The sequence below is a fragment of the Lontra canadensis genome, unplaced genomic scaffold (genome assembly GCF_010015895.1).
Source record: "Lontra canadensis isolate GAN:19392208 unplaced genomic scaffold, GSC_riverotter_1.0 scaffold19, whole genome shotgun sequence".
Lineage (NCBI taxonomy): Eukaryota > Metazoa > Chordata > Mammalia > Carnivora > Mustelidae > Lontra > Lontra canadensis.
Genome location: NW_022631013.1, coordinates 19,757,397 through 19,775,679, shown reverse-complemented (window position 1 = coordinate 19,775,679; position 18,283 = coordinate 19,757,397). Strand labels below are relative to the sequence as shown.

Genomic DNA, 18,283 nt, shown 5'->3' with positions numbered 1-18,283 from the left:
TTATTGAGTTGTCTTTTTCCTTCCCCATCACTCTCTCACTGGATCTGATTAAAATGAAGTCTGTAATATTCTGGGGCTTTTAGAAAACTCTACTTAGAGTGTCTTTAGCAGTAGGGAAGTTGCTTCTGAACTTGCTTTTGATCCTGGGTAGATATTCATGCATTAGACACAGGGCCTAGAAACTCTCAATATCTCAGTATTGTATTCTAGGCATAAACATCATTGAGGATAACAACATATGTCAGAAGCAGATGACAGAACTTCAAAGAAAACATTCTATTTTACCCCCAGAATAATGTTTATGCAAAGCATTTGTTAAATTTGTTGCTTGGCAGTGAAAATATTTTGTTAGGTCTTCCTTTGATATCCTGAAAACTGGGATATGGATGGGATAAACAAGACATTTGTGAAAGAATTCATTCTTCTGGGACTCTCCGGTTACCCAAAACTTGAGATCATTTTGTTTTCTCTAATTCTAGTAATGTATCTAGTGATTCTGATTGGCAACGGTGTTCTGATCATAGCAAGCATCTTTGACTCCCGTCTTCACACCCCCATGTACTTCTTCCTGGGCAACCTCTCTTTCCTGGACATCTGCTATACATCCTCCTCTGTTCCCTCAACTTTGGTGAGCTTAATTTCAAAGAAAAGGAACATTTCCTTCTCCGGATGCACAGTACAGATGTTCGTTGGATTTGCAATGGGGTCGACAGAGTGTTTCCTCCTGGGCATGATGGCTTTTGATCGCTATGTAGCCATCTGTAACCCTCTGAGATACCCTGTCATCATGAGCAAGGTGGTGTATGTACTAATGGCTTCTGTGTCATGGCTCTCTGGTGGTATCAACTCAATTGTACAAACATCTCTTGCCATGCAATTGCCTTTCTGTGGGAATAATATTATCAATCATTTCTTATGCGAGATATTAGCTGTCCTTAAGCTAGCTTGTGCTGATATATCCCTCAATATTGTTACCCTAGCAGTATCAAATATGGCATTCCTGGTTCTTCCACTGCTGGTCATTTTTTTCTCCTATATGTTCATCCTCTACACCATCTTGAGAATGAACTCAGCCACAGGGAGACGCAAAGCCTTTTCCACCTGCTCAGCACATCTGACTGTAGTGATCATATTTTATGGTACCATCTTCTTCATGTATGCTAAGCCCAAGTCTCAAGACCGCCTTGGGAATGACAATTTGCAAGCTACAGAAGGGCTTATTTCCATGTTTTATGGGGTAGTGACCCCCATGCTAAATCCTATAATCTATAGCTTGAGAAATAAGGATGTTAAAGCTGCTGTGAAATATTTGCTGAATTGGAAAGCTGTTAAGCCATAAGACCAAAGGGAAATATGAGTCTTTAGTGTATAAAGAATACAAATGGCATCATTGGGCCACCATTGAGGATCTTCTTGGGGAAAGCAAAGTTTATAAAGAGAGGTTTTTATTCTTTGCTTTCACTGGCCCAGCTTAGCTATAATTACTAAGAATAATAGTCTGCCATAAACTCATATTGTAATAGGTTCTGATTCACATCTCACAGACAATGGATTCCATTAAAATCACATCCGTGGTGATATCTGAAATGAGTGTTTCTGGTGTCCTGTGTGGCAACAGAGTGGAAGACATCACATATAAGTTTTGGGAATAGAGAAGCAGGAGTATAAATTCTGCTATATCACAAACTACTTAAATTAATATTGGGAAAGTTATTTATTCTTTCTAAACTGCAGTTTCCTTATTTGCAAAAAGGGAGTGATTAAACACTGCTCTCAGTGTTATTATCAAGATTCAGTAAGTTGCACAAAGCACCTGGCATAGTGCCAAGTTCATAGTGGTTCTGTTGTAGATGATGTTGAGCTTGACTTTTCCTATAGATTCAGAATGTAGGAATTGAAGTGAAGATTCCAAATTGAAGATAAAAGACACTAGCTAGCACCTCTTAAAAACAACAACAACAACTATGCATTATAGCCACCCCTCCCTTAAGTCTTCTTAATAATATCAATCACCACTCTTCCTTGCACCTTCTCTCCATGTATCTATATAAAAGAAAACATCAAGAAAGGGAACGATAGAATCAAGGGAGACTTTTACATCATGTGGCGAGTTCAGTGAATCATGAGAGGGATTTCACTACCGTCCCTGTCAAAGAGTAGGAAAGCTGTTCCCATTCAAGCCAAGTAAAGGGGATGCTGTAAAAGAGCTTCTTGAGGTTTTGGGTGCCTGCAAAGGAGAGCTGACGTCTGGCTTGATCAGTGAAGGGTTGCTGACCTTTTCTTCTCTAGGCCAAAGATTCAACCGATAAACTAGTCTAGAAGAGGCTTGAAGGATGATGAGTATCTTAGGGCTAAAAATAACTAGATTTTTTTGTTCGCCTGAAATGTTTTTCAGGCTCTGAATGAGGGCTGAAATTAGTGTCTGGGAAGAGAAAACCATTTCATTTATACTCGAGTGAGTTGAAACTCCTTGGTAAACCTATTATAGGTTTTTTCCCTCCTTTTTGTAGGTTTTTCCTGCCTTGGTTGAGTGCAGCATATCATTGGTCGGTATCACCAGACATTGCAACAGCTTCTTTCAGCCTTATTTTCCTATCTAAATGCTCTTGTTCCTGTTGGTTTCAGAGCCATAATGCAGCCCGAGGCCTCCTAGCTGAAGGCTGTACTCCCTGCCAATCTACATCCTAGGGGTAAATAGTAATCTTCTTACTAAAATCTTGCTGCCTGTTTCCTGGTTGGAGTGTTGTCGTGTCAGTAAACCTCTAGCTGCTGGTACTTCTCTAGTTTGGCTCACAATGGGTGCTGCTTTTAGTTCTATTCAGACAGGTGTGTACCAAACTCTGTGAGTGAGGCTTTTTAACTTCTGCCCTCTCCTGCTGGGATGAGCCCTGTATTTCAGTCTGATTCAAGTTTAATTCTTTTCCAATTTTGACCTCTGCCGTCAAAGTTTTAGGCACACATCTGTATGTACAACAAAGTCCTGCTTCTAGATGTCCCAGTCAACTCCTTAGCACCTTAATTTTTTTTCCACAATAGGAAGGGTGCTAGTGTCTCTTATGCATGTTTGTATCAGATTGAATGCTTTACTTACAAAAATTGATTCTAATTTTCATTGGTATGTATAAAGCTGGTGCAGTGTTGCCTTAGTTTAGAAGTTCTACTTATTTCATGAATGCTCAGAAAATGGACAGTTTTAAAACTAATCTGCTTTCCCAGGATATGAGAGATCTTAAAAAGATTGTTAAATGTGTTATTTTGTGACAGTAAATATTTTAGAAAATTCCAAAAACTATGGAAAAGTGTAAGCAGAAAAATTTGTTTTCCCTGTTCCTACCTCCTACAGGTGACCACTGTTAACATTTTTATTATTTGTTTTACTAATTTGGAGTAGTGAAATTCATCATTTTTGTGCTGATATCTTTTGACGCACCATGTACACTTGAAGTTGCTATTTTATAGGTTTAAAAAAGTGTATGTACATATCTCTAGGTTTCACAGAATAAATTCTAGAAAATAAAATCACTGGGTAGATATGATTGTTTAAAAACATTTCTCTTCCTAATAGTGAAAAAAGGGAAAACAGTTTCCGTTTTTCTCCTACCCCTGCAATATTGTATTACCTGCTATGAGTGATACTGTCAGAGTTTCTACAAACTTGTGTAGCTCTGGTTTCTGTGTATTTAGATATATAAACTTCTCATTTTGGAAATCCTCAAATATTCATAAACTGAAAGATAATATTCAATGAACCCTCATGTACCAATCACTCAGCTGAAATAATTACCAGTTCATTGTTTCATTATCTATACCCACTTGCCCCTTTCTCTGGGTTTTTAAGCAAATATTGGATATAGATGTGTGTGTAAATAATTTTTATTTTGGAACCATTTCAAATCTATAGAAAAGTTGTAGGAAACACACAAGGAATTTTCTCTAAGCCTTCACCCCAAATCTTCAGATAGTAACATCCTACCATATTTGCTTTGTAATCTCTCTCTCTGAGAGAAAGAATATGTATTTTATATATGTGTATAGAAAGAGAGAGAACTGTTTGAGAGGGAGGTGTAAATACAAATACTATGTTTCCTTACCCCTAAACATTTCATTTTGTCATTCTTTTTTTTTTTTTAAGATTTTATTTATTTATTTGACAGACAGAGATCACAGGTAGGCAGAGAGGCAGAAAGAGAGAGGAAGGGAAGCAGGCTCCCCACTGAGCAGAGAGCCCAAAGTGGGGCTCGATCCCAGGACCCTGGAATCACGACCTGAGCTGAAGGCAGAGGCTTTAACCCACTGAGCCACCCAGGCACCCACATTTTGTCATTCTTAAAATCACTCAGTGACATTGTTTTATCATAGCCAGAATATAATTATTGACATAGGGAAATAATACTATTTTGTTTACCTGTCAGCAAACAATGATCCTGGGCCAAATCTAACCTGCCAGCTGTTTTTGTGTGGTCCATGAGCTAAATGATATTTGTCTTTTTAAGTTCCTGAAAAAATGACAATAATTATTAATACTCTGTGGTACATGAAAATTATATGGATATCGAACTTGGGTGTCCATAAAGTTCTAAAAAAACTTTACGTGGAGATAATTATAAACATGTAGGAAATTGCAAAAATAGTATATAGAGTATCATGTACCATTCACGCCATTTCCCTCAGTGGTGCTCTGTATGGTAGTACAATAGCAAAACCACAAAAATGGTATTGGTTCAATACTATTAACTACACAACAGAACTTACTCAGTTTTCACTATTTTTCCATTTATTATGTGTGTGTGTAGTTCTGTGGAATTTTATCCTATATATAGATTCTCGTAAAAACTACCACAATCAAAACAAAACAAAACAAAAGTTCATTGACCACTGATCTAGTTGATAAGCTTATTCAAGTCTCAACAATTTCCAAAACAGCTTCTTTATAGAAAAAATTTTTTTCAAGTCAGAGATTCAATTTAGTAATGGTTCCTAAACTATCTTTGTTTTCCATGACCTAAATGTAATTGGAGGCCAGGTATTTGGGGTTCCCTTTAAATTTCACTTGGTTTCTTCAGGATAAAATTCAAGTAATGCAATTTTTTGGCAAGAATAACACATTTTTTTTTCTTCTCAGTATCTGTTATCAGGAGACATTTGATATTGATTTGATTCATTATGGGAAGTATGAACATCGATTACTGGTTAAGGTGGTGTGTGTTGGATTTCTCCTGTGTTAAATCACTGTTTTCCATCTTTTCATTGTTAAATTCTTATAAGAAGGTTCACTGATATTACATGGATATCCTATTCCTTGACAAACTTGTACCACCAGGTTTAGCATCAATTGATAATTCTTCCTTAAATCAAGTCTTTGTTTTTTAAGATTTATTAATTTATTTTTGAGGGAAAGTGATAGGGAGGGAGCTGGAGGAGGGACAGAAGAAAAGGGAGAGAGAAACTTAAGCAGTCTCTGCACTGAGCCCAGAGCCTGACATGGGGCTCTGTCTTACCACTCTGAAATCAGGAACTGAACTGAAACCGAGAGATGGTTGCTTAACCAACTGTGCCACCAAGGTGCACCCATAAATCAATTCTTATTATTATGGTTGTCACCTGGTGATTTTCTAACACCATCATTTCTTTTAATTTATCTATTGGCATTCTACTTAAAGGAATAACTTTATAAATAAAATAACTCATATATTTATTTATCCATTGATTTATGTAAATCCATTTCAACTCACTTTCTATTTTATTCATTGGGTTACAAACTATTATTACTATTATTAATTTCAGTGCTCAATTTGGCTTGAATTTTGCAATGCCTTCCCTTCAAGTTGGTTCCTGTGTTATTTTGAAATGTGTACACAATTCTCTGAGCACTTCCTTACTTTCTCTTACTTTCTGGTAAAAGAAGATGTTTATTTTTTTCTTTTATTTCAAGATTTTATATAATTCAAATTATTTCACATATAGTGTAGTGTTAGTTTCACGGTAGAATTTAGTGATTCATCACTTGCATATAACACTCAGTGCTCATTACATCAAGTGCCCTCCTTAATGTGCATCATGCAGTTATTTCTTTTCTTGAATGTTTTGAAAATGAAACTCCATTGTATGAATTGTTTTCAGAACTATTATGTAGGACTGATTCTTTTGCTGTTATAAGGTATTAACCATTTTGTTTTAAAGATTTGAATTAAACCTCTATTAATCTTTAAACTCTGATGGTTTCATTGAAAGTGTCAGAGCTGATTATACTGAACTTATTCTTCCACGTATCTGTTGGACATTTTCAGTTTGTTATTTATGAAAAGGTTTTCTGGACTCACGTTTTAAATATTAATTCTACTTCATTGGTTTGTTTCTTTTTTAGAGTCTCAAATTTTATTTACTTGTTAAAGAAACTACATTTTTCTTTGTCTCTTCATATCAACAACTTTTGAGTTCACTTTCTTTCTTTCTTTTTTTTTTTTTAAAGATTTTATTTATTTACTTGACAGACAGAGATCACAAGTAGGCAGAGAGGCAGGCAGAGAGAGAGAGAGGGGGAAGCAGGCTCCCCGCCGAGGAGAGAGTCCTATGCGGGGCTCGATCCCAGGACCCTGGGATCATGACCTGAGCCGAAGGCAGAGGCTTAACCCACTGAGCCACCCAGGTGCCCCTGGATACATTTTCTTTATCTTATTTCCATTTTGTTGATTGCTTTCCTGTCTTTTTTTCAATGCCCTTAATTTAATTGCATTTTAATCCATTTTACCTTGGTTAGGTTTATTTTAGTCTTCATTTCCAAGGTAGTTTGTCTTTTATTCATTATTTTCTGAGTTCATTCAATTCTTTTTTCATTTCTTCCTGATACATTATTTGGTCAATTTATTTTTTCTTTTCTAAGGTTTTTGTCTTTTTTAAAAATTTTTCTTTTAATCCTAGTATAGTTAACATACAATATTATATTAGTTTCAGGTATACAATAGAGTAATTTAAGAATTTTCTGCATCACCCAGTGCTCATCACAGCAAGTGCCCTCCTTAATCCCCATCACCTAGTTTACCCATCACCCCACCATCCTCCCCTCTGGTAACCCTCAGTTTCTTGTCTATAGTGAAGAGTCTGTTTCTTGGTTTGCCTTTCTCTCTCTCTCTCTCTCTCTCTTTTCCCCCTTTGCTCATTTGTTTTGTTTCTTAAATTCCACATATGAGTGAAATCATATGGTATTTGTCTTTCTCTAACTGACTTATTTCACTTAGTGTGCTTGCTTCGTTAGCACGTATATTAAAAAAAGAAAAGGTCAATTTCTTTTTAATTTTTGAATTTCTGATTCAGAGTAGTTTCTGACTCTTCAAATGATTGAGGATAGTGACATCAATTTCTAGTGTTGTTTTACAATTTTAATTTGCTTTTTTTTGGTGAATGAGGGGCAGAGGGATTTTGATTCTCATTTTCTATTTCATTTTATAGTTGCTTTGAATATAGTTGGTTTTCTTCATTCATTTCTTCAGGTGGCCTAGTTTACAAGATTTGTAGGTCAAGAGTGCCCTCATCTGTCTGTATTGTGAAGTAGAATTTCCTTAAATGATTGCTCTGGCTTCCTCCTCCCCTCCCCTTCTGCTGCTGCAGAAATAGAGCGAAATGTATACCATTAACTTGTGAAAGCCACTTCAACATTTTGTCCTGAGAGCTCTCTGACCTTCCTCTTATCTTTCTCCTTTATCTTGTTTGACTAAGTAGGGAGGAATTGTATGCCCTCTAATATTTTAGATCTTTTTTTATTAGCATGACCCCAAATTTCATTTTTGCTTCTATGTTCTTTCACTTCTAAATCTCCAAAGGTACCTATTTTTCCCTCCCCCCTCCCATATCTGGAGCTTTAAAAGACCGTCACCTCAACTCATACACAGCTTGGTGTCCCACCTTTATTCAAGGCCTTGTCTTAGTTACAGGTCCATCTTAAATTTGCCACTGGTTTTCTACTTATCTTTTCCACGTAAGTCTTTGCTCTGTGAAAACATTCAGTGGGAGCGTGAGAGACACTAGGGTTTGGATATTAAGTTTCATGCTTATAGGTAACTTGAAGTTTGAGTGTTTTCTATCTTCTAGTTATAACGTCTAGACTGTGGGTTTGGATTTTTTTATTTGTTTTTCTGTTGTTCTGTATTGTTTTTAGAGGATATGTAGGGAGATGTGGATTTAAGTATATGCCCTTATCATCACTAACCCACAAGTCTGCATACATTTTTTAATCACTTAAAAATAACATTGGATTTCTGAATATATTAGTGTTTACTTGCATAACAGTGAAATTGAACATATTATAATATATTTACTTTCTATTCTGTATCTTTGTGATTTTTCTTTATTATTTGATTATCTGTTTTCTACTTGGGTTTCAATTGAAAGTTGAGCAAAATAAATGAATTGGAAATTTCTTTTTATTTTGTAAGAATTCTTTATATATCAAGATTATTATCACTACTCCATATATATTGTGGTTTTTTGATATTTCAATATCCAGTGTACTTTTAATATTTTGTATTTATTATGTTATTTGAATATTTTTCCATGATAACTTCTGGCAATTATTATTTATAAAGAAGCTGTTTTATAAGTTTTATTTTGATTCCAATTAGTTAATATGTTATATTAAGTTTCAGGTGTACACTGTAGTGATTCAGCACTTCATACAATACCCAGTGCTCATCACAAGTGCCCTTCTTAATCCCCATCACCTTATCAACCCATCACACCATCTCCCTCCCCTCTGGTAACCATCAGTTTGTTCTCTATAATTAAGAGTCTGTTTCTTGTTTTTTTTCTCTATCTCTTTTTTTCCTTTGCTCATTTTCTTTGGTTCTTAAATTCCACATACGAGTGAATCATACAGTATTTTTCTTTCTCTGACTGACTTATTCACTTAGCATTATAGTCTCCAGCTCCATCCATGTCATTGCAAATGGCAAGATTTCATTCTTTTTTATGGCTGAGTGATATTCCATTACCATATCTTCTTTATCTATTCACCAAGCAGTGGGCACTTGGGCAATTTCCATATTTGGCTATTATAAATAATGCTGCCATAAACAAAAGGGTGCATTTATCCCTTTGAATTAGTGTTTTTGTATTCTTTGGATAAATAACAAGTATTGCATTGCTAGATCATAGGGTAGTTCTAGTTTGACTCTGAGCAACCTCCATAGTGTTTTCCACAGTGGTTGTAGCAGCTTGCATTCCCACCAACAGTGTGCAGTGTTCCTTTTTCTCCACACCTTCCTCTTGTTTTTTGTGTTTCTGATTGTAGCCATCCTGACAGATATGAGGTGATATCTCATTGTATTTTTTAAAGATTTTATTATTCATTATTCTCTCAGCCTCACCCATTTGAGAGGGAGAGGCTGAGAGAGAGCATGAGCAGGGCAGAGAGGAAGAAGCAGGTTCCCTGTGAGCAAGGAGGCCAACACAGGGCTCGATCTCAGGACTTTGAGATCATGACCTGAGCTGAAGGTAGACATTTAACTGACTGAGCCACCCAGGTGCCTCTATCTCATTGTAGTTTTGATTTGTATTTCCTTGGTAATAAGTGATAATGAACATGTTTCATGTGTCTGCTGGCCATCTGGATGTCTTCTTTGGAGAGATAATTGTTCATGCCAATTTTTTGATTGGATTATTTACTTTTTGGGTGATGAGTTGTATCATTTCTTTATATATTTTGGATACTAAATCTTTATCAGATATGTCATTTGTAGTATCTTCTCCCATTCCATTCGTTGCCTTTGAGTTTTGTTGATTATTTCCTTTGCTGTGCAGAAGCATTTTATTTTTATGTAGTCCCAACAGTTTATTTTTGCTTCTGTTTCTCTTGTCTCAGGAGACGTGTCTACAAAGAAGTTGCTTCAGCCAGTTTCAAAGAAGTTACTACCTGTGTTCTCTTCAAGGATTTTGATGGTTTCAGGTTTCACGTTTAGGTCCATTATCCATTTTGAATTTATTTTTTGTACAGTGTAAGAAAGAGGTTCAGTTTCTTTCTTTCACATGTTGCTGTCCAGTTTTCCCATACCATTTGTTGAAGAGGCTGTCTTTTTTCCATTGGATGTTCTTTCCTCCTCTTTTGAAGATTAATTGACCATATCATTGTGGGTTTATTTCTGGGTTTTCTATTGTGTTCCATTGATCTATGTGGCTATTTTTGTTTCAGTACCATACTGTTTTGATGACTGCAGCTTTGCAATATAACCTGAAGTCCGGAACTATGATGCCTCCAGCTTTGCTTTCCTTTTTCAAGGTTGCTATGCCTTTTTGTGGTCTTTTGTGTTTCCGTACAATTTTAGGATTGTTTTTTCTAGTTCTGTGAACAGTCCTTTTGGTATTTTGATAGGGATTGCATTAAATGTGCAAATTTCTTTGGGTAGTATAGACATTTTAACAATATTTGTTCTTCCAGCTCATGAGCAGTGAATATCTTTCCATTTCTTTGTGTCACCTTCAATTTCTTTCATTAGTGTTTTATAGTTTTCCGAGTACAGGTCTTTCGCCTCTTTGTTTAAGTTTATTCCTAGTTATCTTATTACTTTTGGTCTAGTTGTAAATGGGATTGATTCCTTAATTTTTCTTTCTGCTGCCTCATTATTGATGTATAGAAACGCAAGACTTCTGTATGTTGATTTTGTATCCTGTGACTTTAGTGAATTCATTTATCAGTTCTGGTAGTTTTTTGGTGGAACCTTTCCATTTTTCTATATCATGCCCTCTGTAAATAATAAAAGTTTTACTTCTTCCTTACTGATTTGGATGCCTTTTATTTCTTTTTGTTTTATTTTCTTTTTATTTCTTTTTGTTGTCTGATTGTTGTGGCTAGGACCTCCAGTACCATGTTAAATAACAGTGATAAGAGTGGACATCACTGTCTTCTTTGTTAACTTAGGGGAAAAGCTCTCTTTTTTTCCCATTGAAGATGATGTTAGCTGTGGGTTTTTCATAGTGGCCTTTATTGTGTTGGGCTATGTTCCCTTTACACCTACTTTGTTGGAGGTTTTTATCATGACTGGATGTTGTGCTTTCTCAGATTCTTTTTCTATTTAAATGAATTTTTTTCTTTTTAAATTCATTTTATTTAAATAAACATATGTTTCATATCCTTTTTCTTATTGATGTAATGTGTCATACTGATTGATTTGTGAATAGTCCAGTATCCTTGCAACCCAAGAATAAAAAACACTTGATCATGGTGAATGATTTTTTAATGCATTGTTGGATTTGCTTTGCTAATATTTTGTGGAGTTTTTTTTGCACCTGTATTCATCAGGGATATTGGTGTGTAGTTCAGTCTTTTTAGTGTTGTCTTTGCCTTGTTTTGGTGTCATGGTAATGCTGGCCTAGACTGAATTTGGAAGCTTTCTACTCTTTTCTTTTTTCTTTTCTTTTCTTTTTTTCTCTTTCTTTCTTTCTTTCTTTCTTTTTTTGACTAGTTCAAGAAGAATAAGTATTAACTCTTATTTAAATGTTTGGTAGAATTTGCCTGTGAAGCCATCTGGTCCTGGACTTTTGTTTGTTGGGAGTGTTTTGATTACTGATTCAATTTCTTTGCTGGTTATCTTTCTGTTCACATTTTCTGTTTCTTTCTCTTTTTAATTTTGGTAATTTATATTTATATAAAATTTATATTTTAGTATTTATATCTAGAAATTATCCATTTCTTCCAGATTATCCAATTTATTGGCATAATTTTTTATAATATTCTCTTAAAATTGTTTATATTTCTGTGGTGTTGGTTATGTCTCTTCTCATTTGTGATTTTATTTCTTTGAGTCCTTTCTTACTTTTTCTTCATAAGTCTGGCTAGAGATTTATCAATTTTATTGATTTTTTTCCCAGGAACCAGCTCCTGGTTTCATTGGTCTGTTGTATTTTTTTTTTTTTTTAGTTTCTATATCATTTATTTCTGCCTTAATCTTTATTATTTGCTTCCCCCTGCTGCTCTTAGGTTTTGTTTCTTGTTCTTTTTCTAGCTCCTTTAAGTGTAAGATTAGGTTGTTTATTTGAGATTTTTTTTCTTGCTTCTTGGTGTAGGCCTGTATTGCTATAAACTTTCCTCTTAGAACTGCAAAGGCTTTGAACTGTTGTGTTTTCATTTTCGTTTGCTTCCATATAGTTTTTTATTTTTTCCTTTATTTCCTGGTTAACCCATTCACTGTTTAGTAGCATGTTATTCAACTTCTGTGTATCTGTTGCCTTTCTAGATTTTTTCTTGTGGTTGACATCTAGTTTCATAGCATTGTGGTCACAAAAGATGCTTGGTATGACTTTGGTCTTCTTGAATTTGTTGAAGCTTTTTTGGAGTCCTAACGTGTGATCTATTCTGGGGAATGTTCCATGTGCACTTGAATGGAATGTTTATTCTTTTGTTTTAGGATGGAATGTATAAATATATCTGTTAAATCCATCTATTCCAGTATGTCATTCAAAGTCATTGTTTCTTACTGATTTTCTGTTTAGATGATCTGTTGATTGATGTAAGTGGGGTATTAAAGTTCCCTACTATTATTGTATTACTATGATGAGTTCTTTTATGTTTGTTATTAAGTGTTTTATGTATTTGGGTGTTCCTATGTTGGTACATAAATATTATAATTGTTAAATCTTCTAGTTGGATTGTCCCCTTTGTTATTATATGGTGTCCTTCTTTATCTCTTGTTAGAGTCTTTGTTTTAAAGTCTATTAGTCTAATATAAGTTTTGCTATTCTGGGTTTTAAAACACATTTCTTTATCATTCAAAAATCATTGCAAGAGAATTTTTAAAAAAGATTTTATTAATTTATTTGACACACACAGAGAGAGATCACAAGCAGGCAGAGAAGCAAGCAGAGAGAGAGGAGAAACAGGCTCCCTGAGCAGAGAGCCTGATGTGGGCTCGTTCCCAGGACCCTGAGATCATGACCTGAGCTGAAGGCAGAGGCTTAACCCATTGAGCCACCCAGGTGCCCCTCAAGAGAATTTTTGAATTAATATAACATTTTCATAAACTTTTCTCCTTTTAAAATAACTCTATATGTGATTTTACTTCTTGAGTTGTTCACAATTTAATGTATTTCTATTATTCTCTTTATTTTTAAATGGGCTAACCAACTATTTATTTACTAACTGCTAATTTTCCATGTATTCTATTGGATTAATTTTTCTATTTTCTTAATATCTGCTTTGGTTCACTTGACAAATATTTATTTTAAGTGCTTATATATTTTCAACATTGTTGAAGGAAATGGGGATATAGTATAGTATAAGACTGAAAAGTTCTCATGTGACTTACACTTTACAAGTAGAAATACACAATTACCTAAACAAACAATTAATAACTAATATCATTTTATATATACGTTAGTCCCATGAAAAAATAAAACTGAATCAAGTGCTAAAAGTGTCTTACATCAATGTCATTTTAGATAGAAACCTTTGCTTTTATCAATTTCTTCTGTTTCCCTGTTTTTGTTTCTGTACATTTAAAAAAGAATTTGCTTCTGTGTTTTTATACCTTTTAGTAATTAACCTATTTAAAACTACTGGTTCAGGGGCACCTGGGAGGCTCAGTGGGTTAAAGCCTCTGCCTTCAGCTCAGGTCATGATCCCAGGGTTCTAGAATCAAGCCCCATATTGGGCTCTCTGCTCAGTGGGGAGCCTGCTTCCTCCTCTCTCTCTGCCTGCCTCTCTGCCTACTTGTGATCTCTATCTGTCAAATAAATAAATAAAATCTTTAAAAAAAAAAACTACTGGTTCATGAAGGAGATACCCTCAAGTTCGATTCCGTTGTGTCTGGGATATTATTTATGAAGATGCTAAGGAGGGGCAAGTATATAATATGTCCCCTGGATTCATTTTTCAGCTTTTCTCTATCTCTACTAAGAGAATATATAGTAGATAACTTATGATGATCTTTATGGGGTGACTGATGATCTTCAAGGGCTGGGGTGAGCATGGAAGTGTTCATTATGATTTGTGTTTCACTTTGAGTTGACCCTAAATCTTGCACTCTTAAGTAAACTATGGTGTTCCTGTACTCTCAAAAGAGAATAAATATGAGGATTTAACCTAGTCTAAAACTTTTGGAAGAACTTGGACTTCAAAGTTTTTCCAGAATAACTGTCTGTTAGTGACAATGAGAAGGAGACATGAGTTCAAGGATGTTCGGTTTATTGTGAGAAGAAGAAGAGCATAATCATTAAGTGACTGGTTCTGGAGTCAGATTGCTTTGATCCCAGCTCTCACATGTACCTGATTTGTAAACAACATAAGTCACTTAATCTCTCTTTGCTAAGGTTGCTTGTTTGGAAAGTAGGGGAAGAAATATGGTTGATGAAATAGAACAAATTGCTATGAATACCAACTCATAATGTTATTGTTTGTATTAAATTACTACATATAAGGAACTTAGAAGAGTGTCTAGATCATAGTAATAACTCAATAAATGTTCTGGATTATTATTATTTATTACTTACTTTTAGTATTACTACTGCAGCCAGGAATCCTGTTTCATGAAAATTTTTGTTCGTTCTATATGATGTTGTTACCATAACACCTTGTAAGTAAATTATTCTCTCTTAGAAACTCTTGCTAGCCCTAATTTCTTTGGAATTCAGAGTAGTGCCTTTCTTCCCTGTTTAGTTAATTTTTCTCACCAAATAGTTCTCTTTCTCATTACCATTACTTATGGAGAGGCCATCTTTCTGTGGTGATGTTGAAGCCACTCTGTACTGATATGCTTCTGTGTTAGTTGAAAGCATGTTGGAGCTGGCTAGGTAATCAGGTCTACTTCAGTCCTGAAAGCACAATAAGAATCATCAGTCCCTTCCATCTTCCTTGTGCAGGCTCTGATCTTTGAAAATAAAGTAATGGTTTTTGGAAAGAAACAAGTTGAGCCAGATTTGAGGTAGACTCCTAATTTATTATAGGCTCATGAAACAACTCTTGCCCAGGTCCATACTGTTAAAGGAGCTTAGAAATGAACAAGATATGGTTTCCAGTGAAACACTAAGTATTAGAATATGGCCTGCATTTCCATGGGAAGCGATTTACCTATACCAATATATGTACTAACAAAGAAAGTAAACAGTTTCCTAGTGTGAAAGGATTTCAATCTAAAATTAAACCAGAGGTTATGAAATAGAGAATCTCACTCATGTGCCTCCAGGAATAAAAACCTTAAGAACTGAGATACTAATTCCCTGTGAATGCCTGACTTACAGAAAACTAGAATTTTCTACTGACAATGAACATTTGCCAAGAATCTTTACCCATCCTCAAGCAAGTGAAATTACTACCAGGACTTCAGCTGGACCTTCCTGACTCCTTGCATTCCTTGCCCATAAATACAGCCTAACCCAAACCTTCAAAGGACTGACCTGTGGTTTGCTACAATTTGAGTTTCCTAAATTGCAGTTTATCTTCTATTCTTGATTAAACTCTTTCTGTTCAATTCAGGCATGCCTCAGTTTACCTCTTCATTTCGGTCGATGCTATGTTATTTGGGCCACCTTTGGAACCTACAGATTTTACAGGATTAGAGATCACTTGGTGGCTCATTAGCTTTCTCTGTTTTGAAAGAGATAGATAGAAAGGTTTTGGCCTTAATTCTCCAAGTAGCTGATACTGTGGAATAATGAGAAGAGTGATGACGTTAAAGTCACATCAGGTGTGAGTTTCATAGGAGTCATTGGGCCACCACCTAGCTGGGGATTCTAGGTTAAGTTGTTTCATTTCTTTGGACTTCAGTTTCTTTACTGGCATAAAATAACTTATCATTAAATTAAAATGATGAATAAAAAGTATATAATTTGTAATCTCTATAAATATCAATTTAATATGACTTACTATTACATAGGTTCAAATGTACCATAGTTTTGATTGTGTCTCTGAAGAAGATTGTGCTATGTAAGACTTTTTCTTAATCTAGACATGATGACTTACAACTCCTTAAGCTGTATGAACTTGGCCATTTAATCTATGAACTTTAGCTTCCTGTCCATAAAATGGAAATAATACCTACTTCTTAGATTTATTGATAGAGTTCCTTGAAATAATAGCTATTAAGTACAAGTACAGTACCTGGAAAAATACAATGAAAATACTGCACAGTATTATTAGTTTTATCTGCCCTTCACTTTTTCTTTAATTTTCTCTCTACCTCTTATCTTCCCTAATTATGCCAGAGACTCTACCTTAATTTTATGGTTGGTTCTCGTTGTTTAACTTGGGAGATTTTCCTATCAAGACTAGTTTTGGGGTTCTCTTTTTTTTTTAATAATTTTATTTTTTATAAACATATATATATATATTTTTTTTTCCCTCAGGGGTACAGGTCTGTGAATCTCCACGTTTACAAACTTCACAGCACTCACCATAGCACATACCCTACCCAATGTCCATAACCCCCCCCCCTCCCAACCCCCCTCTGCCCAGCAACCCTCAGTTTGTTTTGTGAGATTAAGAGTCACTTATGGTTTGTCGTTTTGGGGTTCTCTTAAAAGGGTATGGAGACATTAGGCCCAGAGGCTGCCTAGTTTTTTGTTTGTTTGTTTTTATAAGATTTGCCTGTAAATTAAGCTTGCTGTCACCAAATCTTTCTTCTGATTTTTCTTTTCTCTCTCCTTTCCGCCCCTTTCCTATCCTGTCATTTGACAAATTAAAGTGTTCATTTTCACTATGGCAGTTGTTTTTCTTGGTATACCACCGGCTGGGATTTTGGGCAGCTGATGGGCCAGGGTTTCCCTCTTTGGTGATTTCTTTCAGCCAGAGAGAACTGCTTTTCCCATGGTTTTTACTCCTTTCTAGGGGCAGACTTTATCTAATGACTGTTCCATGTAGGGGTACAAATGCCCTAGACCTTAGCCTTGATTTGGGATTTCTGTAAAGGACCATCTCCGTTTTAGAGATCACTGTGGCATTGCCTGAGGCTTCTGATGATCCTGGGTTGCAGTTAACCTCCCTTCTGCACAGTCCTCTTCTTGTACTCTCTTACAGATGTTGTTTCTGAAGACATGGCATAGTAAACCTCTGGTGGCAAATCTCTGTCTCAGAGTCCTTTCCTGGGAAACCAGCTTATGACAATCTTACACAGCTTGTACTCCAATAGATTTACTTAGTAGGACTCATTTTGCTCATCAATTACACAGAAACTACAAGAGTAGAACAGTGTACATAAATTCCAATTATTAGACTCAGATGTACTAATTTTTGTGGCTTTCCTCCTTAGTGTTAGGCAGAATAGGGAAATTATGAAATACCCAGAAAGACCATCTTGGAAGATGGAAACATGGGATGCCTGGGTGGCTCAGTCAGTTGGACATCTGACTCTTGGTTTTAGCTCAGGTCATGATCTCAGGGTGTTGAGATTGAACCCCACATCAGGCTCCATGCTCAGCCTAGAGTCTGCTTTAGTTTCTCTCTCCTTCTGCCCCTACCCTCAAATAAATAAATAGATAAATAAATAAGTATATAGAAAAAGAAGATGGAAACACTGTCTACACAGGTGGACATGTGGGTGTCCTTCCTTCAGGATTGTATCTGCTTTCAGCAAATCTAAAATCTCCATCCTTAACTTTTCACCCAATATGAAGATCTTACTTTAGACATTGTCCAGAAAAGCTGTTGCCTCATGATCAGCTGACCATCTACTGGGCCACCTACAATGGAAAACAACATGATGAAAACACAAGTGTAATGCGCTCACTTGAGTCCAAGCTCTCCTTGACAATAAAAACAACACCAACGAAAGAGAAAAAAATAACACTTCTTAAAAAAGATTTATTTATTTATTTTAGAGAGAAAAAGATTACAAGCAGGTGGAGCAGAGGGAGAGAATCCTCAAACAGACTCCCCATTGAGGAGGGAGCTCAATGCAGGATCTATCCCAGGACCCTGAGATCATAACCTGAGCTGAAATCGAGTGTTAGATGCTTAACCAGCTAAGCCACTCAGGTAGCCCTGAGACTAACAGCACTTTTAATTTTATTTTTAAATGTATTCAAATGCATCATGCATAAAAGCAATGATGCCTAACATACATGCAGACTGTATAATAGGATAAACGTATATTTAAAAATGGAGGTGAAAGTAAATTAGTAGTGTAAAGTTTGAAAACAAACATGTATAATAAATTCTTTCACATTTTTAGAAAATTTGTCACAGTCTCTTCTGGAGCAGCCTACATGTAAATTAAGAGATGGAGACAAGATCAAACATAAGGTTTTCAAGCCTCATAAAGTTGTTTTCACTAAGATCAAAAGGAATTTTGTCCTTGTAGGATTTTAG

General features: G+C 35.5%; 1 protein-coding gene across 1 annotated transcript; it reads left to right on the top strand.

Moving 5' to 3' along the window:
• Positions 1-382: 382 nt before the first annotated feature.
• Positions 383-2,850, top strand: LOC116869574 (olfactory receptor 13C4). Its single transcript, XM_032860896.1, has 3 exons — positions 383-1,300; positions 2,156-2,167; positions 2,785-2,850. Exons 1-3 carry the CDS (start codon positions 383-385, stop codon positions 2,848-2,850), a joined length of 996 nt encoding a protein of 331 aa, XP_032716787.1.
• The last annotated feature ends 15,433 nt before the right edge of the window (positions 2,851-18,283 follow it).

Bases quoted from the DNA above. Each gene is read 5' to 3' on its own strand.
- LOC116869574 (XM_032860896.1), top strand. From the start codon at position 383: ATGGATGGGATAAACAAGACATTTGTGAAAGAATTCATTCTTCTGGGA.